Source organism: Plectropomus leopardus, chromosome 20, assembly GCF_026936395.1.
Source record: "Plectropomus leopardus strain MGB_pleo_1.0 chromosome 20, ASM2693639v1, whole genome shotgun sequence".
Taxonomy (NCBI): domain Eukaryota; kingdom Metazoa; phylum Chordata; class Actinopteri; order Perciformes; family Serranidae; genus Plectropomus; species Plectropomus leopardus.
Genome location: NC_142195.1, coordinates 28,269,754 through 28,296,017, shown reverse-complemented (window position 1 = coordinate 28,296,017; position 26,264 = coordinate 28,269,754). Strand labels below are relative to the sequence as shown.

At 37.5% G+C, this 26,264-nt stretch overlaps 1 protein-coding gene across 2 annotated transcripts; it reads right to left on the bottom strand.

The window, feature by feature from the left end:
* Positions 1–677: 677 nt before the first annotated feature.
* On the bottom strand, positions 678–26,140 carry pitpnb (phosphatidylinositol transfer protein, beta). 2 transcript variants are annotated; one of them, XM_042509255.2, is made up of 12 exons: positions 26,077–26,140; positions 18,783–18,813; positions 16,941–17,086; positions 14,984–15,075; positions 14,764–14,771; positions 14,075–14,149; positions 12,954–13,037; positions 7,928–8,005; positions 7,712–7,816; positions 6,412–6,534; positions 5,455–5,541; positions 678–3,933 (listed from the first exon to the last, which is right to left on the bottom strand). In XM_042509255.2, the coding sequence occupies exons 1-11, from the start codon at positions 26,094–26,096 to the stop codon at positions 5,494–5,496; spliced, it is 810 nt and encodes a 269-aa protein (XP_042365189.1). In that variant the 5' UTR covers positions 26,097–26,140; the 3' UTR covers positions 678–3,933; positions 5,455–5,493. The 2 variants fall into 2 exon arrangements, with proteins under 2 accessions (XP_042365189.1, XP_087927135.1); XM_088071009.1 differs by lacking the exon at positions 5,455–5,541.
* Positions 26,141–26,264: the final 124 nt, after the last annotated feature.

Here is a 26,264-nt window from a genome sequence, read left to right as displayed (position 1 = left end):
ACTGAGGATTTTAAAAAAAATCAAGACACACTTGCAAAACAGACATTATCAATAAGTTTTTAAATTTTCATCCTTGAACACACTATGTGAGATGAAGAGAAAAAGTAAAACATTACTATTCATTGAAATCACTTAATTCTGTTTCTCATTTAAAATGAAACCAAATCAACTTCAGCACAAACTATCATGCACAAGAGTGAAACACACACACACACACACACACACACACACACACACAAATAAATTACATAAAATCTGATGAATTATTGTTGCTTTCTATCGTACCATTTCGACATTTTTTCTTTATTTTGGGATTTTCTCATCTTTTATCCTAGAATATTTACAGCACAAAATTTCAGTTTCTAATCAGGAACAATGCCTCTCTGTCATTATTTCTTTTTGCATCAGAAAAAAAGATTTCCAAGATGTATCGTGGCTTTCTGAAGCTATCTCTGTATACAAAAGTGGAGTTAAAACTCAGATTTCAGATTTTGTTTCACATGGCTCTAATCCTCTTCTACTTATAAATGCTAAGTGAGAGTGGTGACCAGATTAAAAGCACATTAATGGGAATACTCACCCTGAAAGACACAACTAACACACACACACACACACACACACACACACACACACACACACAGAGAGAGAGAGACAAAGAAAAGGAAACAGCACATAGATTCTCTTATTTGTTCAAATTTATTAGATATTCTGTTATGTTCCATTGTCTAGACCTTCAGTCACAGCGTTGAAGCTGTGAAAAAGAAAAACAAAAAAACAAAAGGAACTAATTGTATTACATTCACTACTAATTCCCCTGAATTTTGCCTTATCAGAAAAGAGAAAATTGAATACACTGTGAATCTTTGTCTTTCAAAAACAAAACATAAAAGAAAAAGAAAAAAACAGTAGATTTTGCAAGTGCTTATTCATGATTACAATAAAAGAAAAAAAAAAAAAACAACAGTATTTTGGACTCCATCTGTTTCCTAAGCTTCTATCCCTCCCCTCACAGTCAAACCCTGGCTGGCATCACTCGTAATGCTACAAAACTGTACAACATCACGCAGCCTCTTCTAGTCTGCGGGGGCGACTCCCGTCAGCATCAAACTCGGCCAGGCTTTTCACTCCTCGCCTTTTCGTCCGAGGTCCAGCTGAGTCCAGTTTGATTCTGAGGGGACGCCACCCGTTAAAAAACAAAAACAAAAAAAAAGGATTTTCCTTCTCGTCTGATGCAGAGCTTCTCAAAAGCACTGATCAAACGCAAAGAGAGACAAAAGAAAAGTGTTGAGCATGCAGATCCTAAATTTTTAGCACATCTCTCCTCGTGTTTTTGATGATATAGCGGCTCCATGTCATGCTTGTACAGGTGTGAAACATCCTGCATAGTTTGTCTGTCTCCTAGCTGTACATTCATAAGCATGGATGAGGTAAAACAACACGTGGACAGCCTGCTCCACTCCGGCACGCCGTCCACAGAGCTGACGTCACCTGCTCGGACATTAGTGACACACCTGACGGCGCTTCGTAAGCTGCGAGTATTCAAGTCAGTGTTTGTATGTACAGTTTATCCATTTCTATAATTATAAAGTACACTTATAACTCTCTTTTTTAACCTGTCAGACGTACGACACACACAGATAGGTCACGACGAAACCTAAGAGACACACACCCGATCGGATACACAACCACAGCTGCACTACGCTACGTCATGATCGTAAAAAACGCCACCGAGAGCCCCGACAGGGTCTGCATTACGCCCAAAACAAAGAAAAAAAGTGATGAAATGCTCAAATCGATGCAGCAAAAAAATGTAGTGATTCAGGATGAAGATGCCGCTTTTTTCAGATTGAGATTCCGACTACATCTCAAATATAAATGGTTTTGCCAATTTTATCGACTAGAAACACTCAGACTGACCTCAAACCTTTTTGAAACCCCTTGAAACCTGAGCGAATGTGTGTGATTTCTTTCAAAAACATTGGACAAAATGACCCAAAAATGAGCAAGAAATTTGAATAAAAAACAAATAAACCCCGGAACAAGTGCTTTCAAATGCATGAATTTCACTATAATTTTAAATATGCAATTATGATTGATTATGATTATTATTATTATTATTACAGTTTTTTTTTTCTTTTTCGCCTAGACATTTCCAAATATACTAATTTCTTGCAATTTGTGGAACATTTCTTACCAAAGTTGCCTTTTTCCCCAATTTTATTCTTGACTACAAAGCACTCAGACGGATCTCATACTTTCTTTAACACCTTGAAAACTGATTAAATTGGGGTAATTCCTTTTAAAAACATGGGAAAGCAAATGAACCAAAAATTGGCAAGAAATTAGTAAAAAAAAAAAAAAAAAAGTAGAAGAAAATTACCTGAAAATTAGTGTTAAAAAATGAGTGTTAAGAAAAAAAGACCCAGAAAAAGTGCTTAAAAATGTACAATAATTTTGTAACATAATTTTAAATATTTAATTATAAATACATTTTTTCCTTAGCTTTTTTCTTTTTTCCCAAATCTACTAATTTCTTGCAAATTTTTTAACTTTCTTTTGTTTTACAGTTTTCTTTTTTCCCCATGTTTTTCAAAGAAATTACACCAATTTGCTCTTGATTCAAAGGTTTACATACTTGTGAAAGGCGTCTAAAAGCAGCACAATAATGTCGCTCCAGGTTTCAAAGGCTACATGAAAACCTAAAAAAAAAAAAAAAAAAAAATTATCGCTATACATGTTTAAAATAAAAAACTCATCGGTCAAACATCGCAGATCTGCCTGGACCCATTTGCTGTCAGGTGAGAGAGGAAGCGGGAGTTTTGAGGAGGGTATAAAAAGATTCATGCACGCAGCGACGCACAGACTCTCATTTGTTTTTTAAAAAAAGGAGCGGAGGCTCGTGGATGGGGCGCTCCCGTTAAAGCCCTAGCCGAGGAGAAAAGGACATGCAGCGGCAGCGAGAGGCCGGCGGCGGAGCGACAACGCCACCAAGCCTCGACATCAAGCTTCTCCATCTCAAGAGTGCCGGTCCTTTAAGAGCGAAGGCAGTTGATAACACAGACGCACACACTGACACACGTGTTCAGTACAGACTCTCTCTCCAAAATCAAACAGTCCACTTGAGCGAAGCTGCATTGCAGCGACATGCAATGAGCGAGGAGTTGCCGTTGTCCACATGCACTTGTGACGGAAGAGGAAAGGGGGTCGTGTGTGTGTCCGAATGTGCGCAGAGAATTACCCATCATGCATGAAATTTGAATCGTTAACAGGCCTCCAAATTTAAAAAAAAAAACAAAAAAAAAAGGAAAGATCCCAAAGTTAGCCAGACAGAGGGGACAGCGAGACACGGAGGGGAGGAGATCTAGACAAATTTAACCAGGACGAGAATATAGACGATACTGAGGGGAGAGACAAGGATTAAAGTAGAGACAGACAGCTCTAATACAAGGGGAGGCGGGGAGATAAATGGTCCAATACCTGCTAAAAGTCCAATTTTTTTGGGAACCTGTATACCTAAAAACAAACATTCTAGTGAATTTAAAAGGCTTGACTTTCTGAGTCACGGTTTACACACCTGAATAAAAACAAAGCCCACTGTAATAATCAACTAACAATTACATATCAGGCAATTTACGTTCTGTGCAAAGAGTTTTTTTTATCCTTTTTTTATATATGTATGCAAAACCATGTTTTTTTTCTGTAGTGAACAGGAGGCTCGTGATTGGGGTAGAATCTGTACAGTACTGTTAAACCAATCTTTGTCAAACCCCCCAATGAATCATGTGAGACAGGGAGAGAAGAGGCGACGTCAGGGGCCAACTTCCTCAGCGTGGTGGACGTGTCTCTGATGACATCATCATGACAGGGTTTGGTTGATTTGCCTCATTGCTCGTGAGCAGCACTGGTGCCTCGAATCGGACCTGTATGACGCAGCTGCAGACGGAGAGAGGAGGTCAGAGTTCAGCGGCGTTTAGAGACTTTGAGTTTTCTTGCGTTGGCGTCGTATGAGGTACTTAACCACAGTCAGTGGATGGCGGTCGACACGCCTCCAGTTTGCCAAAACTGGATGCCTGGTCTGCCACTGATGCCAGAAAATCCTGGAAAGTGTGGCTCCCAGAGAGACAACCACTTCCATTTGTTTTTGGGCCTGTCGCTTTTTGAGGCAAGATTTAGGCAGAATTAATGACTATATTTGGGACGACATTTATTTTTAAGTGGGATAAGCTCCTTTTTGGTTTTTCAACTTCAACATCTACAAATATTAAAACAAAAATACTTCACTGGAATACTAAGTTTAGCTGCTAGAAAAGCAATTACAAGGAAAAAGCTTCAGTAAGATGCCCCATCTGTATGAAATCTTTTGGCTTAAAGGTACGTGTGATGAATCAGTGGTATGGGCACTATTAATAGCCACCTCCGTGTGTATTGGTCACGCACAATGACAGCTGTTTTTTTTGGAAAACCTGTCAGGAGGGAGACAGTTTGCAAAATATCTCCAGTGGGAGCGGACTGTCGGACATGTAATATCATATAAAATTAAAGCTGCAAGCAGCGATGAACGACTATCACGACTAGTGAATGTTGTCATACAGATGTGTTCAGGGATGGACCTTAACCAAACCTGTGAAGTTTCAGGCAGATCGAACAATGTACACCAAAGCTGTTTTACAGCGCTAGGTGCTCGGGCACTAAAAATGAAAATAAAAATACTTCATTTAAGATGACTGTATGACAGTTGCTAGGAAGTTAAAAAATAAAAAAATCAGGAGCAGATTAAGAGATAATGGGCCCCTGGGCACATACATGCAAAAGGGCCCACCTCCTCTCCCACACAGGTGCAAGATACAGACTTTGTGGTTTTACTTTTGTTGTTGTTGTTGTTGTTGTTGTTTTGCCTCTTTCTGGTTGTTATTCATCTTAGTTTTCAATTTTCAGGTTTTTAAGTTTTGCGCAAATCTGTAATGGAAACCTGCCTTGTTTATGATATATGATTAGTGCGGTTGGTACCTCATACAACCCCACTTCGAAAAAAAGACAAAAAAAACCCCTTTCAGTCTGTCAGCATTAAGCCGTGCACATGCAGGACATTTGCTGGGAAAAGGGAAAAACATTTCAGCAAAGTTACCTTTATTCCCACAAAAATCACAAAACATCAGGAGGTAAATAAAGTGAGAGCACAGGGTGAAGCGTTTAAGACGAGATATCGAGCTGTAAGAGAATGGTTACGTGAGTGGAAAGGACAAACGATGAGAATGACTCGAATGAAAAACAGAAGATTAGGAAGGAAAAAAGAAGACACAGGTCAAGCACAAAAAGATCTGAAAAAACAAACTGGACATTTACAAAAAAAACGACAAAAAAGGACGAGTGAGTTAGACAGCAGCCGGACAGCAGAATTAAGAAAAGGGTGGAGAATGATCCATGCAGCACCTCCCCTCCTGTGATGACACTTACTCAGCCTGCCTCTAGTGTTTGACCTACAGCGACGGGCCTCTACTCGTCTGTCGCAGAGGTGCCTCGCACATCTCCCTTCTGACGCATCTGATGTGAAATTCAGGAGTAAACGGTTAAATCACGGAGCTGAAGTGTGCTGCGTCGTCTCCAGCAGTCCGGCCCAAACACAACAAGCATCATTTGTGCATCGTCATCAAGAAAAAACTCATCGACTTTTAGACTTCACACCCACGGGTATTTTTGAAACTTTTTCTGTGCGTCTTTTGTCCAAACGTGTGTGTAGACAGAGAAAACGTTAACCCTTAGGGACTGTTTGGTGCTTTTTACACACTTCTCATTCTTCATTTTTTAAAATAATGTTGTCTGTTTATGCATGTGGCATAAATGATGGCAAGATTGTGCATTTTTGTTTTATCATGAATTTCCAGCTCAGCTTCCACAATAACTCTAAAATTCACCGTGGAAGCTAAACTGTTACATTCAGACTGTTAAGGTCAAAAAATGCCCCATTGAAACCCATTCAAACTGACATTTTTCATTTAAAAAAATCTACTTATGTAGAATATTGAAAATAATTCTTTCCATGTGTGCGTGTGTTTATTTCCATCTAGAAACAAAGGCATGACAAAAACCTGGCATTTAAGGGTTGAAATTCTGAAAATTCATGAATATTTGATATTTATGATCAGGCTCGGTGTTGGTTACAAAATTAAACTTTTTTTTTTGAGAACGAAGTAGACAAAAATCCCATTTTTCAAAAGTACCCGTGTATGTTTGGACTAGGCTCTGGAGTATCTGTAAACATGTGACAGATAAAAACGTCTTACTGAAAGCAGTGTTAATATTAAAATCTTTTAACTCCATTTTTTACATCCGCCTTTATCTTTAAAACACCACAACAGGAAGACGAGAGTACAGTCCAGTGTGAGTCTGAGAGGTAGCTGATAAGTTAATTACCTCCTCGAGCTCTTTTTGGGTCTCTTCTTCCATCCGCCTGATGTCCTCCATGGTCAAACCCACCCATCTGTCAATCCAGCAGAACAGCTGGCGGTGGAAGTTGGTGAAAATACGCTTTTCTTGCTGTGGAACGACAAACAAGTTCAAATAAATTAATGTAAAACAACCTCTTCTCTGCACGGACTGAAGTGAGTAACTCTCGTTTACTGCCTTCAGTCCATGTTGAAGACTGTTGAACACATTTTACACACTTTCCATTCTTCATTTTTTTTGATAATTTTGGCTGAGTTCATGCATGTGGCTTACATTCTGACAAGACTGTGAATTTTTGTGTAATCAGTGAATTTCAGCTCCTACAATAAGTCTAAAATACACTGTGGAAACTAAATAGTTACATTCAGACTTTTAAGGTCAAAAAATGCTCCATTGAAACCCATTCAAACTGACATTTTTGATCCCACAGCCATCAGAGCAGAAAAACATGACTTGTATTATTTCTGGGTGTCATTCTGGGCTTTTGACTTGGAATTTGTTATTTTGACTATTTTCCATCTGATGAGGTCATTTTGACCATATTTGGCATATGGAGAAAATAAATATTATTTTCCCTAGATGAACTGTCACAATCAATGTTGCTGCTAATCATTGACATATCCCAGACTGTCAGCAGGAAAAAAAATACTTTTTTTATAGCCTGAATTTGAAAAGTGCATTTTGTGTGCAGAGCAGTATGAATGTGAGTATTTGACACTGCACAAAAAATAATAATAATGTATAAAAATCAATATTGCTGCCAATCCTTGACATATCCCAGGCTGTGATAATAATAATATAAAAACTACTTAGCATGCAGTTTATCAAAAATAAATGATTTTTTAAAATCTAAAAATATAGTAGCATCATGACAAAAGCCTGGCATTTAAAGGGTTAAAATTTTGAAAATTAATGAATATTTAATATTTCTGATTAAGACTAATGTTGGTTAAAAGAATTCACTAAATGAAAGCAGAAAATAATAGTAATGTATAATATTTTGTAAAGCTTGATTTAGAAAAGCACATTTTGTGTGCAGAGCGATACGAGTGTTTGTAAATTACAAGTGGGCCCTAAAGGGTTAAATGTTTTTTCGATATAAAAAAACACAGTGGGTAACAGTTTTCTTTGCTCAGTTGAGTTTTCCTCCCTTCAAATTTTAAGAAACACCTGTCTCCCTCTGCTGTTCAAAACAGAAACAACACATAACTGGCACGCTAAAAACCGGCTGTAAAGGCCTTTTAAAAGCAAAGACAGGATGCTCTACCCTGTGGATGAAGTTTTCCACTTTGGTCTGCAGACCCCACCATCTGAACTTGACGGTGACCAGTTTGTATGCACACATGTAAGGACAGTCTGTCTTCAGCTCGTTCTGTGGAGGAAGAAAACACAAGAGGTGAACGCAGAGTTCATTAATCACAGATGAGACAGAGAGAGAGGATCACTACGTTCAGCAGTTGGTGCATTTTCTGTTTTCTGTCACCTTCCACTCGGGGCCCAGAGGTCCTCTGCCTGTCTTGGTGGAGTGGAAAAGAGCAGGATCTTCTTCTGGCTTATAGTCCTGGAAGAGAACAAAAGGGCAACAAAACACTCAGATGCTTCAGTGCAGCTGCTGCTTTCCACGAGTCTGCACTGTGCTTTGAGTTACACTCAGTAACGTTTACTTTATGTTAAAAAAGTCCAAATACGGTGTTAGTCCAACTAAAACTGGACTTTTAAAATACATGTAAACATGTTAGTCTGACTGAAATCAGTCTAAATCATTTTTTTAAAAATTAAACTACCCATATTGGTAAACTGATCACGTAGTCCAGTTAAAGTCCGACTGAGGTGTTTACATGATGGAATACCTTGAGAATTATTTGGATGGGTAGTTTAATTTAAAAAAAAATGATTTAGACTGAGACTGTTCTTTATTTATGAGGGGGGAAGGGGTGCTGCAAAATGGGTCAGGCATTAAAAAATGTAAGCACTGAGGAGGGACTTGCGTTTTCAATTTTGGCTCAGGTGACTTGAAAAGGTAGTATTTTATATTTATTTTAAATAAAATAGTCACACTCCAGCCTGGAGTTTTTTGTGCAGTGAAAAAGGGGCTTTAACACTTTGAAACCTGAGCTAATCGGCTCAATTTCTTTCAAAAATAGGGAGAAAATAAGCAACTTAACGAAAAAATTAGTGATTACCTACATCAAAATTACCTGGAAATGAGAAAAAAAGAAAGTAAAAAATAAAAAACAGTAACCTAACATTTTCTAAAAATTATATATTGTGTAATGCTTTAAAATATTCTAATAATCATAAATATTTTACTACATATCGTACTTAATATTGTACTGTATTGGACATTTTTCCATTTTTCTTTTACTAACAGCCTGACTAATTTCTTGACATTTGCTCACTGCTTTTCCCCATGTTTTTAAAGAGAATTAAACCTTTTTTGCTCAGGTTTCAAAGGTTTAAATATCTGTGAAAGGTGTCTACATACAGCACAAGAAAAACTGATGTCCGACCAGTTTTAAAAGGGTTAATATTGCCTCCAGACATGTTTTAAGACATATTTATGAATATAAATATTTGAGCTTTTCTTTTTGTTTGTGGAAAAAAATGACAAAAAAAAACGACTCTTACTTCTCACTCGTCTAAGAATGAAAGACTGAAAAATATATTCTCCACGTCACAGCTGTGTCTGTGTTTACTGGGCCATGATTGGTCACAAAACCATCTTCATACGTCTTAAACTCAGATTCAAGGTGAGCACAGAGAAACTTTCCCTCTTCAGCAGATGAATGCAGAAAAAAACTGCAGATGCATCACTCTGCACAGTGAAGCTCAAACATCAAGGTCAACGAGCATAAAGAAAAACACATTTTTCAGTGAAGAGGGACTGAGCACGCTCAGAAAATCCTCCCACTTCTCAAGATAAATAAACCATTTAAAATTTGTGTTTGATTATCTGGAAAACATTTTCACAAAGCTAAAAACAGAGCTTTTTTTCTTGGCGCCTGACACTTAATTCAGTGTGACTGTTCAGTCAGACTTCACCCTTCAAGGACGCGTTCACACTCCGGTCCAGGAACACTGAATCAGCAACCGCAAGATAGTATTTTTACTACAACCCCCAAATCCCACCGCTGAGCTCAGAGCTCACTGTGCTGTTTTAATCCGTTGGGTCTGTAGGGAACGAGTGTTGAATACCTGGAGCAGATGGACATTCAGATTAAGCCCTGGCCTCCACACTGATCCACTTAAGTCATTATTGTCGAGGAGCTAGTGTAAGAAACGCTGTGACCCACCTGGATGAAAATGGCTTAATGCCTCCTTTAAGATTTTAAACCGCAGGCGACATGACGGTTTAGGTATTAACTGACTGACAGGTGCCAACGACCGGACCAATAAGAGATGTTAAAGGATAAATTTAGTGTTTTTCAACCTGGAATCTAATTTTCCATGTTTTTTTGTAAAAGTGTATAATGGGAACAATACATTTTCAAACTGGTCCAGTATCACGCGAGAGCGCTGCAGCTGTGATGTTCGCTGAATATTAACCACTCGGGGCATCGGTGCACCATCAATGAACGTCCACTAAAAATGTTCGTTTTTGCCACTGACAGGATCAGATTGTTATTTAAGTGTCTGACAGTATTATGGAAAGGATTCTTACATAAATAGAGCTGTGTTTAACCAATAGTGGCCCTGATATCTCTAATGCTAAATTCACAAAAGTCATTTAAATCGTGTTTGTTTTTGTCACTGATAGGCTCACGTTACTGTAAGTGTCTCACAGCATTATGGAGAGGATCCTACAGAGATAGACCTCTTTGTTTAACAGTAAGATCCTTTGTGTTAACCAGAAACGGCCACAAAACCGCCGTTGCCAAACCTACCAGACTACATTTAAATAGTACTTGTTTTTGCAGGCTCAGATTGTTAAATGTGTGAACATAAACTTCCAGACTCCATTTGCATAGTGCTTGTTTTTGCACTGACAGGATCAGATTGTTGTTTAAGTCCTAAGACAGCTTTTGTGAGCTTAATTTTGTTTCTGTCAAAGTCTGCTTGACCATGACAAAATTACTGTTTATCTAACTGAAGTCAGGTGGGCTTGACAATAAGTGGTTTCAGGGTTGTTTCTTGTTGAACAAACAAATTAGTTACACTGCAGCCGGTTTCATCACTGCTGGCTGCAAAAAATGTTGTTCCCATTACTCACTTTGACACAAAAACATGTCAAAACAGGGTCCAGGTTGAAAAATAGACAAGTTTCCCCCAAGAGACAGTTTCATTTATTGGTGGTCTCATGGTAGTTAACAAACTGAGACATTAAATGTCAGTTTTGCATCCAAATCAAATTTAACTTTGAATCAAATGTCGCCAAAAAACTGATAACCCTTCATGGTGCATTTCCTTCGACTTAATAAATGCAGTCCAACTGGATTCTCAGGCTATTTCCACTGTACGACTCTGCATTGGAAAAAGGGTCTATTAGGCTGAACAGGCACAGATAATAATGTCATATAAAAAGATAAATGAATAGATAATGCGTGCCCTCGAGCTGCTCCATAGACAGTGAATAATGAACCAGCTGCTGGGACACTGTGACACCAGTAATGGGCATTTTACTGGGATACAGGCTCATTTTCACAGCTAGAAAGCTGAAGGGACACTTTTTGCAAAGCTTCTGCAACACATTAGAGACATTCACTGACTCGACGTCAATGGGTGTCTATTCAAGTCTTAATGGTCTGATTTTCAGCTGACGGAGACAGCTGTCTGAATAAGTAGATATGGGACACTTTTAATCATGTTCTTGGCCTTCACTGAGAAAGATGGAAAACTTGGAGGGACAGTTTGACGTGCAACATACAACTGCATGCTGAATCAAACTATATCAGGAACTGATGCTCAAATCCATTCTCCAAGATTCATGATTGCTTGTACACCTTGTCTTAGTACTGTTATTTAATGGTTGTTGAGGAAAATGTTTATTTAAACAGTATAAATCAGTCTGCAAAAGTCACTGACTACCAATGTCCTAAATCTGCATTTTACATTCAGAATATACATGTAAAGGCCTTTGCAGTCCATCCATCCATTTTCCTCCGCTATCTCCGGGGCCGTAAATCTGGGAGCAGATTTGCACATATATCAACTTGGTACTAAAAACCTACAGCGGATTCATGAAGGCCGCAGAGAACTCGGATCTGATCGTAGGCACGTGCGTGTAGTTCATGAATGCCAATCAATCATAAACTGACAGCGTGCTCCCCCAACTCAGCTATCTGTGTGCATCCTCGCACATGAACAGCCACATAAACCAGTGAGAATGACTTTGGTGCATCCAAAGTAAAATATAAAATAAACCTAATGGAAACCTGTCATTTAAAAAAAAAAAATCTCAGGTGATCCAAAAACGCCACTGTTTTTGTCTGATCACATGACGCTATGGCTACGTGCTTGTCAGTAGGAGCTACAAGAGCTGTTTTTGCATCACATTACTCTAAGAAAGTTGAGCGGATCATCCAGAAATTTTGAATTGTGGACTATCAGCTCCCAGAAATCCCTCATACGTGGTCTTGGATTGGAAATAATGATGGCTAGTGCGGTGGCTGCAACAGAAATAAAGCTGGTAATGTTTTGAACATCCATCGCCATGGTTACTGATGTTATCACCAGAGGAGAAATCGCAGAACATCACTCAGTGGAAACACAGTCATCTAACAATTGTGTTTTATTGACATTTCGAAAATATCACTCAAGTTTTTGACTTCTTTACAATAAATGGGAATATTTTTTAAATTGACGTGTTTCCATTAGGCCTATTTTATATTTACAATTTCAATTAGAGAGTTTATTATGAAAAAGAAATTAAAAACACCTTTTGAAATCTATTATTGTTGTAAATGACTGAAGCAGCATATTGACAGGTCTGTTTTTTAGACGGGTTTTCCATTTAAGATGTCTGTGTGACTTTAAAATTTTTTCGGATCATTGTTAAACACAGGAACTCTAACCATTGTTAACATTTGCTGAAATCTGGTGTCCATTACATGAACGCTTTATAGCACGATGATTCATGCAGTTTGTTGTTTTGTGACTAATAAAAAGCTCTGGAGGCAGGCAACTGATGTAGGAAGGCAAATGCAAAATAAGAAGCATTAATGAAGAGATTTTGGCAGTTTTCTTCTTTAGTAAAGTTTATAATGTTTTCTTAAAACAAACATCAGTCATCATCTTCACATCGACTTCCAGGACAACTCCAGGTTTTTTACTGCACGCAACTATTTTATACTGTTAAGTGAAGCTTTATGGGTGATGGCCATGGATTAATAAAGTGGTTGCGTGGATGTTTCGGCTCCTGACCCTGAAAATCCACCTGTCTGACCTCACTTTTCCTCAGGGTGGAGACATCCTGCTGTAAATTAGTTAATGCCTTTCAGTCTGCTGCGGGCTGCTCACTCTTAAAATATTTTCACCTTTATTGTTTTGTTTGGCTTGAAAACACAACTCACCCCTTGAGCCACTTCTTCTTTGTTTGCAATATCTATGAGAGACACCTCCACAGTCCTCCATGTCTGCTCGTCCAGGTCGTGGACCTGATGCACAAAAACAAACAGGTAAACCTCAGCTCAGCACACAGGTGACAGGGGACACTTCGTTTGTCCCCGGAGGCTTTATTCAAATCTGTCCTGAGTGTCAGTCAAATAAGATTCAAATTTAAACCACACAGATGTATAAGAACTTCACAGCATCATCCGACTACTTATGAGGGCACTCCACCTATTTCACACAATACGCACTGAGTTGTGTCCTCTGTGGCTTTGAGATGAGTTTTTATAACGTGTGTGAGAATATTAAGCATTGATCCAACTTGCATGTCCATTACTCAACTGTAGAGGGTGCAAAATTCAAGACTAAATAAAAATTTGAGAATTAAAATGCAAAACAAACTGCAACCTGATTTTTTCATTTTTGAAAGCAATATTTGAGTAAAAATGAAAATGCAATTTTCCAAAAATTAAAAAAAACCCAACAGAATTTAACAATTACTTCTGAAAAACGTAATCTACTGTACAGTGGAGAATATTAAAAAATTACATCAAATTTGACAATAATTTACACAACAATGTGCAAATAAATAAATTAAATGTGTTAATTACATTTAAGAAAAAGATTTTAAATGTGAAAAAATGTCATCACTTAACTAATAATTAAAATTAAAATTAAAATTAAAATTCTCTTTTCAACATAAAAGAGCATTTGCAAATTGGATTACTGCTATTTTTTTTTTACTTAAATAAAACATGCATATGTGGTAAATTAAAAAGCTATAGTGGAATTACAATTTCATTGCCAAGTTTACATTATCATTTTTATTAAGTGCACTATGGACTTCCATCATAATCAATATCTTTTTTGTTTTGTTTTCAATTTTATAACAGAAAGATTGCATTTTAAACTGAGGTTGGGTATTTTAAAAGAACTGTTCACATTGCATGATGGGAAATGTAGGATCCAGTGTTTTACGGGTTAATATCAGGGATATTTCTGCCTCTGCTGCTTCAAATTTGACTGTTATTTTTTTATTATTTTCGTGCAAGTCCTCTCCACACTGTGTCCTCTGCTCACTTACATTTTCTATTGTTCCCATGTCAGGTTTGTGCCACGTCTCGATCTTTATCATAAAGTCGTCCTTCATGTACTCATTCTAAAAAGAGAAAGTAGAGAACACACAGATTTCATTATTTAAGTCTTAAAAAGGTAAAACCGCTGATAAAGTGAATGAAGTGCTGCTGATCTGAGCCAGTAAGAACGACACAGAGAACATCATGAATGGAGGAGAGATGTACTTAAACCCTACGGCTAAATCCAATTAACCAATCAGACGTTTATACTGAAACAACACTAGTAATGCTGCACTGCTCAGCTCAGATCTATTTTAAAACCCTCGCAGCAGTAGTCAGCTTGCAGGTAATGTACGAAAATATTGGGCTGTAAAAACACTTTTCAAAACACAGACAATATCACACATCGGTAAAAGGTCTGCTGCATTTCATCCAGTGTTATCTGTGTATTTGTGTGCAAATCTCAAAATAATGGCCCAATTACAGCAGCAATTTAAACAGCAGAAATTCACTGCAATTCAGATTTGTTTCTATGATTAGTGATTTTTGCTGGAAGGGGAAAAGTTAATCTGTAAAACTTCGAATGCATATTTGCTCTGTTGACCAAAAACAAGCTGATTTTTTTTTTTTTTTATGAAACAAAAACTGGTTTGACCCAGGACCTAAAATAACTAAAAAAGTTTAACAAACAACTCACCGTCACAACTGCAGAAGATGGAGGGAGAAAGAAAAGAAAGTAAAGAAATTACATCAGTATCAAAACCAAGGATGACATTTATCATCTCTGACAAACTTTAAAATTACATTTAGGAAAATGCATTACATGCAACTGTAACTATATATTTCTGGCATCATGCAAGAACTCTTTAGTGAAATAAAATTAAATATGAATTGATTTATTCTTCAGTTTGACTCACTCGTGCAGCAGTACGGGTAGGCGTTCCAAGCCTTTTCGTGAAAAACTAACGCTCCCTCTGGTGCAATCATCTTCACATAACCAGGGACTTTACTGCAGAGGGAGAAAAAGACATCAAACAATCAAACACACAGTGCTTCAAAAAAAACTGTCATTTACATTTTAGCACTGTGTAATTCTTCTTGTAATGACTTGTCCTGTTTGTTTAGTTCTTGTCCCCAAACACCTGCTTCCTGCAGTTTCAAAGAACCAGTCGCACAAAGAGGGCGGACAAAATAAGAGGAAACACCTGACAATGAGTCGGACTTCTTCAGAGCAGCTTCAGTACTGCAGCGTCAAAATTCTGCATGAACCGGGATATTAAACCTGTGATTAAAGACGGCGGTCTCAAGTTATCTGAGGGATGAAGGGAAACTCTGCCCTTTTCCATACTCATGTATGTTACTTTGGGGTTGGTGAGACCCTGACATGCGTCCGACTTCATAAAACTTATCTTGAATCAGTTATCACTTTGAAAAATGAAGAACGTCATGCAAGAGAGAGCAGAGATACTCCACTGGCTCTGTTTGGGGGCCACTTTAGTAAAATAACAGGAAGTCAGGGGCCAATCACAGCAGCCCCACACGTTTCTGGGATTTTAGGACATTTCTCAGATTTTAAAAGATTTCTAAGATTTAGGACATTTCTAGGATGTTTCTAGGACTTGAGAACATTTTTTAGAATTTGAGGACATTTCCCAAATTCTAGGCTGTTTCTCCGATTGTGAGACATTTCTGGGATTTTAGGACATTTCACAGATTTTAGGACATTTCACAGATTTTAGGATATTTCTGGCATTCTTGGGCTTTTCTGGGATTACAGGGCATTTCTAGGACTTTAGTACATTTCTCAGATTTTAGGACTGTACTAGAATTCTAACATTGGAGCGTGTTTCTCAGATTTTGGACATTTCACAGATTTTCGGAAGTTACTAGGATTTTAGCACATTTCTAGGATTTTAGAACATTTTCAGGATTTTAGGACAGATTCTCAGATTATGGGGCATTTCTTGGTTTTTTGGATTTTAGGACATCTGGCGGGGGATGTGGGGATCCTTCACTGGCACTTTTTGATCAACAAGCTCTATGTTTATGCTGTTTTTTTGCACTCTGGCACTTTATGGATACTAAAAGTACAAAAATAATTCCCAGAGTGAATCACTATTTTGAGGGGGGGCACTTGGCACCCTCTCAGGGGCTAGACTTGGCCCGCAGACTGTGGGCTGAGCATCACTGCTGTAAGATTAAAAAAAAGCCTTTTTTTTATTTTAGCATGCAGAGTAGTCCTCAACAGCCGACGTCTCCCCTCAGAAAGCTGCCAAAACAGCTCCACCATCAGATTTAACAGCTGGCGGCGGGCACTGTCTGCTGCCTGTGATCCAAACAAACACGTCCAGATGGAGGAAAAAAAAATTCAGATCATGTTTCCGTTGCCAGCGCTCACGGTTTTATGTGCCTCACCTTCTTAAGTTACGTGTTTGCGGCGTTGGCAAAAAGGTGATAACAATGCCATAAATGCCTGCTTTGTGAAGCTGGTATTTATAAATAATAAATACTTCTGAGAACCAGTTTATGGCCGTCACAAACAGCTACCTCGATTCTGTGGTGAATCTTAAGACGGCAGATTTTCTACTGTCTCTTCATCCCCATCATTGAGCTTTTAATTGCCTCCACTAACTGCCGCTGCTGCATGAAATGTTTCTTTAAAGCTTACTCTGCCAGCTTAGCCAACACTGTATAAGAGGAGAAGCCTTCTTTCCAAACGTGATTCTGTTATTTTGTCCACCTTACGAGGATGTTAACTCTGTGTCATCTGTTTTCTATTAAAAAGGTAAAAGGTCAGACAGAAATGCAAACATATTTCTCTAATAGGGAATCTCAGATTTGGTTAAAAGTGTTTTTTTTTTGTCAAAGACTCGCCTCTTTAGATGGTATATTTTATGTGTGTATTGTCCCTTCTCGCCGTCCTTCTCATAAGGTTCGTTCTTCAGCACCTCGATGCCTTCTCCTCCGCCTGTCTCATTCTTGCTGGCCTCAGCCACGGAGAACAGCTGCCCTACTTGATACTGTGAGAAACGAGGAGAGAAAAGAAGACACAGACTGAACCTTCAGCCTCAAACTACAGGGACAGGGACAGGGACGGGGACAAATCCTGCGATTATTTGCTGGAGGCAGGTACTTCAAGGATGCAGCACGACCAACAGCTACGCGCTGCAGCACAGAACATGCATAGACTGTAAGCTCAGACTTCAGTCATTAAACGTATTTTACAGAGTGTACGTACACCACATATAAGGCTCTAAAAGCAGTTTACTGTATGTTCATGAGCCTCCCAGCTGTGGTGTTATTTTTGCCTAATTATCCCTTGATTAAGTATTTTTGGAGCCATCAAGATGGCAGTGAGCTGTAAACTCAAATTAAGGCTTCAAAATATCCTTTTATTACCCTGCAGCTGACCCCACAAAAGCTACATCCATGTTCCCCTACTGTCCGTAAGAAACACACAAACAAAGATATATATAAGAAAGATACATAAATGACTTTCAAAATAAACTTTGCGCGCTCATTAGGCCTCAGAGTTTTTACATGGAATATTAACAATTTTTGTAAGTATGTTACTGCTGTCACATTTAGTGTTGTATGGTTGTCCTCGTTCTCGTGGAATAAAAATTACTTCAGTATCAATAAATAAATAAATATGTGTATAATTAAATACAGGAATAATAAATTCAGAAATACGTAGATTTAAACAACAAATAGGAAAAAATAAATAAATAATTAAGTCCATAAATAAATGCTGAAACACGCACAGAAATACATTAATGCATAAATATGAGAATAAATAAATAACATGTAAATGTATAAACAAATACAGAAATAATGAATGCTGAAAATACAAGTAAGTATAAATATAATATTAAATAAAGGAATAAAGAAAGATAAAATTAATAAATATGGGAATAAGTAAATAAATGCATCCATTACTTTACAATTAAATTTAAGGCTGATTTCACTAGAAACCAAAATTGGGAGGAAAATTTGAAAGAAAAAAAAAAAACAAAACAAAGACCTGGCACCAGCTGCTGAGGATTAGGGAGAATTTCTGCCCAAACATTAACATTAATATAACACATGACTTTTGGGTGACAGCAATGCAAGTGGTATCATGTGATTTTTTCTTTCCAAGTTACTTATTTTGAGATTTAACAATGCAATGTTAGCAAAAAGATTCATAAAACTGAACCTTTTATGTCTTAGCACTTTGAGGACAATTAAAGCCTTATTTTAGGATCGATTAATTCAGTGCCTTTTAATACTTTTAAAGGATTTGTGGGGACCCTGAGAGAGCTGTGAAATAGGGCCAATGCATGATGTCACTGGATATAACAATGGGCTCACGGAAGCAAACACAGTCTATTTTTGAGCAAAAGCAAGCTCAAAAAGTGATTCCTATTAAGAGAAAGATGACACGAGAGGCTGTAGTAAAGGCTGAGCTCACACTCGAGTCCAGCTCTGCCTGCAAACATCAGCACCAGCCTGTCACACCAACACCACAGCTCTCTAACAAAGGCTATTCTGTCCTGGCGTGTGCCCCACTGGACGAAAGCCTGAGATGAACATCAGGAGAAAATAAACACAAAACTCTGACTGTTCCAACCTGCTGGAGCTGTAATGTATGTTATATTGTATAAAAAAAACTGAATTCTTGCAGTAAACAGCTTGTGATGTATGTAAGAGGACATGGATGCAGTGATTACTCACCTCTTCCACAGAGACTGGCAACACTACACGGCTGAGAGAGGAAACAAGGGAGAGGTGGGGCAGGAAATGGACAGAAAAACAAACAAGTTAAAACACATTTTTGTCTAAATAGAGGAGTAAACTACTGGAAAAGATTATTTGAAAACAGTGCATGATTATGAAAATAATATCCCTGAAGTTTTGCACAAACGATGCTTTTGTTTTTTGTATTAATTCTTGAAAACATCCCATTCTTTGAATGCATGATTGGCACCGTGTGAGCGGACAGAAGTTGTGGGTAAACTTTACTCTGACCATCTTTGGGGAAAAAATGAAGCAGCTCTGTGCTAAAAGAGGAAAATCTGCCTCCCAGTCTCAATGTTAAAACTTTGCATTAGTCCCCAAAAAAAGTGTGTCACTTTGAGACAGCATGAGGTTGTAGCTGGATCACCTGTCTCCATCCTGATTATTATTATTATTATTATTAAAAACAATAATAATCATAAGAATTTCTGTTTACTTTATTTACTGTTTATTTTGCTACTATATTTTCCTAACACTTTTCTGCCACTAATCTCTTGTTTGTTTCTACCTTAATTCTTGTCTGGCCGTTGTTCCACATTATTGTTTGACTTTTGTTGTTTTAAAAAAAAGAAGTTATAATCACTTATTATTAGAAGTTACAAACATACAAGAAACTCAAAAAGCAGCATAACCAGGGTTAATTATACACAGCCTATATTTAGATATTATGAAATGAGAGAGATCCTTGAATGGACACACAGTAAAAAGGGACTTTCTTCTCCTCTTTAGCTTCCTGCCTTCCCATCAGCACCTCCTCCTCCTCCTCCTCCTCCTCCTCCTGTCACTATTCATACAAATCCTGTGCAAAGATTAGCAGATTCAGGGACTCACCCTGAACCTAAACATCAACTGATCGATGAAACTCGCTGGTGGCCGAAGACAACACAAGCTCAGCTCAGCTCAGTGAAAACGTAAATAATTTAAAGCAATTACAATGTATTTATAGCTGAAAGAATTAAGAGACACACAGAAAATATATTATAAAAATCACACCGACATGTACTGTTGAGGATCTGAAGGGTAAAGGTGGAAATAAGGCTACTGTTAAAGACAATAAAACTCACTGCAGAATAAGGCTGCAGTAATATACTGGTTTCAATGTATACTGACATATAATTGACAGTTATAATACCATGTACATTTGATTACTTCAGTATTAAAAAATTTAAAATAAATCTCTTTGGCAGCACCAATGCCAAAAATTGCAGGTGTGTTTTCGGATCTCACTTCCAAAAAAAGCAATGTTAACAGTGTCGCCTGTGACTGAAAAAATAAAAATAAAAAAAGTACGCCGCATCACACACACAAGTGAGTGAAAGAGTGAGTTTGTTGTGTGAGCTCTGGCAGACCAACCACTGCCGGGTGGTGCAAACACACATCACAAACCGTGTGCCGCTTGTGATTTTTCCTGGAAATAACACCACAGACACCATAAATACTGCAAATACAAGAGCTTTTATCAGTGGACTCAGTTATCAAAGCGCTACTTCATTCAGTAGGCAGGTTTCCATTATAACTTTGAGCAAAACTTAAGTAATATTTTCAAAATATCGATAAAATGCAATGTGTTGCTCACAAGTGACGTTCTCCTTTCATAATAACATTCAGTAACCATGGCGATGGATGTTCAAAACATTAGCAGCTTTATTTCTATTGCAGCCAACACACTAGCCATCATTATTTCCAATCCAAGGCCACGTAGGTGTGTTATGACGCCATAACGTAAAGGCGAGCCCCTAGTACGTGGGAGCGGTCACGTATGAGGGATTTCTGGGAGCTGATAGTCTATATGATAGTATTATGTGACACTATTTTAGGACCTTGTTTTTTGTTATAAGGCACTTTGTTCTTTAGTAATATTTTTTACTATTTGTATTTTTCTTTTGCTGCTTTCCTGGCTGCTGCGACAATGCAAATTTCCCCACTGTGGGACTAATTCGCAATTTCAATTTGCACAATTTGAGGGTTAATGGAAACCTGACCAAAGATAGACTGTGTCTAAACAGACTTTTATTTACAAGGAAATCTTTGAGATTATCTTTTAACATCTGTATCTCCCATCTCATTAACCACCATGTGGACATACTGTGTCTGCTACACAAAGATTCCTACATCAAGCATATGTATAACCTCTCATGATTAATTACATTTTCAAAGACACATTCAGGTCTTAGCTCTGACAGTCATGAAGCCGGAGGAACAATGTCGCAGCACAACTGGAAAAACAAAGGAGGAGCGCTGTGTTTGTGGTTTTGGCTCGTGCTGGTGTGTGTCGCTTTTGTACCGGAGAGAAATTAACATGTTGGCTTTGGCAAAGTATACAAAAGCATCTGCTGCTGGAGGCTGTGTAGTATATTAAATCAGGCACATTTACAATGTTACACCAGAGGGGTTTTAATCCAGGGCCATGAGGAGCTGAGAGCTTTCACTCCAGCTGAAGTCTGCACACCTGTTAATTTGCCTGAACAGATTGGATTTTAGCACGATGAGAAACTTATCAGTGAAACCATCAGTTGTGCACATAATGTCATCATTTTCCTGCAGTATTTATTGTGGTTTTCTATAGAATTATTGTAGCATCTGTTTCATTTTACTGGCTACACAAGGGGAAAATAATTAATGAAAACAATTTATATTCTGCTTCTACATGAGATCAAAAGTGAACATGACAAACACAAAGGCAAAAAATGTTTTAAATGACACCATAATACAATGATGCTCAACTTGCGGCCTGCAAGCCTAATCTGGCCCCTGATAGGATGCCAAGTGGCCCTGCAAACATTTTCCAATTCACAATAAAAATAAAGTGATATACAGAAGGTGCAAAATACATAAAACAGCACCAAAATAGAGCTTGTTTGTTAAAATAGATGCCAGTGGAGGATCCCCCACACCCCCCAACAGAGGTTCTTACTTAGCCTCTAATGACCTAAAATCCTGTAAACATCCTGAAATCCTGAAAACATCTTCAAATCCTAGAAAAGTCCCAAAATCCTAGAAATACCTCCAAATCCTGGAAACGACCAAAATACTATAAATATCCTAAAATCCTAGAATTGTCAAAAAATCCTCGAAATGTCCGAAAACCTGATAAACATCCCTAAAAATCCTTGAAATCCTAGAAACTTCCGAAATTCTAGAAATGTTCTGAAATCATAGAAACATCCTCAAATCTTAGAAATGTCCTAAAATCCTTGAAATGTCCAAAAATCACAGAAAGGTACAAAAATCCTGGAAATGTCCTAAAATCTGAGAAGCATCTGTAAAATCCTATAAATGTCCTGAAATCCTCGAAAAGTCCAACAATCGGACAAACGTCCTCAAATCCAGAAACGCCCTAAATTCCACGAAACATCCTAAAATCCTAGAAATATGCATGAGGCTGCTGAGACGGGCCCCTGGCCTCCTGTCATTTTTCAAAAGTGGCCCCTCAGCAAAGCAAGTTGAGAGTTCCCGCCATAACTAATGCAGCTCTCTTCAGCTTACAGGTGTGTTAATGATTAATCAGTTATTGATTATTCCCTGTTAGGACAGTGATTGTGTTGTGCTCAGAGAAACATGCCTAACAATGTGGCCAGTGACAGAAAATTGCAGACATCCTTAGTATTCAGTGTCATGCATTCATTATATCCTCCAAATTAACTGTGTTTTCACTCACTAACGCTCACTTTGTGACACAGAGCAGCTGCAGCAGAGACAGAGTTTGCACTGGAAATAGCTCCGCTGGATTATAAAGGGCAAAACTGTTCAACAGAGGCTGACCAGTTCAAGTGGTCTTGTAGTCCAGGTAACCTGCAGTTATGTAAGATCTGGTCTAAGACGTCACAGACACCTGCAGCAAAGGTGCTGAGGAGCTTAGACAGCAAAAAGTTTCAATACTGGGCTGATAGATTAGTTTTTCTTTTTGAAATGACAAAAAACAAAAAGCATTTCATTAATATAAGACTAGAGTTTAGTTTCTCACATGTGTTGAATTGCTGATTTTTTTGCCATAAGTGACAATAATCTGAATATTTTGTAGGTCAGTCAAAAAGAGCAATTTAATTAATTCTCTGAAACCTGGATCAACATCAGTTTTCTTGTGCTGCGATCAGTTCATCGTTCACAAGCATTTAACATTTAACTCCAAAATGCGAGCAAATGTGAAAAGGGACAAGAAAATTGTTAGAGAACTGTCAAATAACTAGGAAAAAATATCAAGAAATCTAAATTCGTAATTATACTTTTTTTGTTCTTTTACTTCTTTTTTGTGCTTTTTTTTTTTTTTACTAATTTCTTTCTAATTTTTGGACTATGTCTTGTTAAGTTATTCATTGCCTTATTTCCATGTTTTTGTGAGAAATCGAACCAATTTAAGTCGAGTCCTCTTGAGGTTTAGAAAATTATAACGGACATGTTATCGACCAAACAATTAAACTGAGAAAATAACAGGCAGATTAACGGATAATAAAAGTAACTGTCAGTTGACTCTGCATTAATAAATCAGAAGTAGTGGAGAGATCATTTAATTTAAATAGCAAACATACTTTAACTTGCAGACCTAATGTATAGCTCTCTCTGTCTATCATGACCAAAGTTGAGTTTCACAACTCTGATAACAACTCGCTCTGACGTTATTATGTAAGTGGTGAATTTTACAGTACAGGTAAGTAGGTTAAGTAGTTTGCTCTGTGCAAATTGTGCATATTTTATTTGCTGCATGCATATTTTTAAAATGAATTTTACTGTAAAAGGTGTGTGAGATATTTTGAGGCCTGAGTTGCACAAGTAATTACAGCTGATATGGTATTTAATTAAAAGGATTGACACTGAATCAGATAAAAATGAGCATGAAGTATTTAGCCTTCTGCACACCTTTTTGGTACTGGAATATTGAAGGCAAGATGTAAGGTTCAAGAAAGTTTAAGTTTGCATATGTGGCCAATAAAATCCTACTGAGGCATCACTAATAACTAAGAACTCTCTCCCAGATGCCTTCGATTATTCACTTCTATATGAACGCTGTAAGTAAACCAATTGGCATCGCTAATGATAAACATACATTTCTCTTCATAAGCTCCTCAACATAAAGGATGAAACATTTTTACCTAATCTACAGAAAACTAACCAACATGTTATACCATTTTATCTCAGAGCACCTTTTAAACAAGATACTTTTGTTAAATCAATTGTTTTTGAATGAGTCACAATATTTAAAACCATTATGACAGCTGGAACATGTGAGCATTTGTTGATATATTGATTATTATCTGTGGAAGAGGTACTATTTCATATTGATACACTTGATTAGAGAGCAGATTGTGGGCAAATAATTCTGCATCATCTCAGCTAAATATACATCTTTTTGGCTTCTATCTGACTTGGACAATATCATATTAATTTTATGACATTTATCTGGTTTTACTTCTTACAGTATTAAATTTATTAATGCCCCATGAGTTATTTGTCTAACAGTTAATAAAATTAAGTTATTATTATTAAAGTTAATATTTATTATTCAATAATATAATATTTATTATTCTATAATTGGGCAAATTTGCATAATGAGTACTTTTACTTTTGGTACTTGAACAGTTACTTGTAACTAACTTAATTTGTGTATGTGGTTATCAAATAACAGCCTAATAATAGGCTAAAATGACACTAATTGGTTTTCTGCCTCTCTAGATTGTTTGCTTTTTGTCATTTTGTGCATTTTAAATATTACAAAGATAAAAACAGTGCAGATTTAATAGCATGCAAGTAACACATCAGATCAAACTGAAACCAAAACTCTGCGACATCAATGTGCCATTAAACAGAATATAATTCCTGTAATGTATGCTTTACAAATAAAGTAATAAAAATTAGCTTCACTTTTACCTGCTGCAACATTAAGGGATGTGCACATGAATGCACCACTAATCTATAAACCAATTATAAATCAATAATATAATATTTGTGATTCTAAAATGGGCAAATCTGCATAATGAGTACTTTTACTTTTAATATTTGAACAGTTACTTGTAACAGAGTACTGTTTGCTATGACTGTTTGCTATTTATGTTGTCATTTTGTTATGGTGTGTTGAGTGAATGTTTTTTTAATAACAATATGAGCCTAGTCCGATTTCTAAATCTTTCAGCATTGTATGCTTTTTGTCATTTTGTGTATTTCAATTCGTGCAAAAAAATAACAACAGTGCAGATTGAATACCATGCAAATAACACCTCAGATCAAACTGAAACCAAAACTTTGCGACATCATTTTGTTGAAAAAACATACATTAAAGACTATAATGCTGTTTTTCCTGCAGTAACTTAATTACAGTAACAGCACTGCTGAACAGGTTTCTGTAGCGCAGATAGGTTAGCCTCACAGTTAGCTTAGCTTAGAAAAGGAGTGCATAAAAACGATCCCCTCGTAGTTTAAATTCACACATTTATGGACTGAAATGTGACGATTTATCGTGTTAAAAATGCAGCTTATGTTGGCATTAGCCGCCCAGTTAAAGGGCTAACTCTGTAATGCTAGCGCCAACAAAGTAACAGCAAAGTAGTTCAATAACCTCAAGCTAGCATGAAGGGTGCACCTGCTGTGCGGTTTTTAGCACAAATTATAGCACAATTCCTAATTAACTCTTTGTTAACACAACGCTTACGTGTCACACGCTAACTTAGCTGTTAGCTTATTTTAAATGCACGCTTTAAAAATGAACCCAGTTGTCAGAAATTGTCATGCTAGCAGCTAACCGGCTAAGTTAGCCTCGGCTAGCATTAATGGTAAATCCGACGGAACCTTAATCTGTCACTCACGGGACCAAAGCTTAACATTACGGCACTTTAAACACACAACGCGCCGCTATTTGGTTAAATATGGTTATATATTAACCCGCAGAGGGTGTGTTATGTAAATAAACGCGCAGATTGTTTGTGTGCTACCATCTTTTTTTATTTATGTAACTCAATTTCATTAAGAAGCTAATTATCCGCTCTGCTGCTACAACTCGGGAGGCTAACGTTAGCTCGCGCTAGCAACGCCTAAAAAAGACCCGTTATGTGTCCCGTTATCCACGTCCTGATCCACCCCGCTCAAAGCTGCCTGCCGACGGGATAAACGCAGCCAAACACACCGAGAGACACCGACAAACGGCTCACGCGTGTCCACGCTACAGTCATAAGCTCCGAAATGGATGAAAATGAGGCTTTAAATGCACCAAAAAGACGTTTTTTAAGAAACACTTCAGACTCACTATTCCTTGATGAGCACCATCTTCGTCACCCGGGCTGCGCCTGCGCACTGGGAGCGGACACCAGATAGAATTATCAACAAGTTCGTTCCGCCCTCGAGGAGGATTCTGATTGGCTGAGAGATCCACACCACGTTCTAGAATCAGAATAATAGGATGCATATGATGATGTATACGGTAAACTTTATATA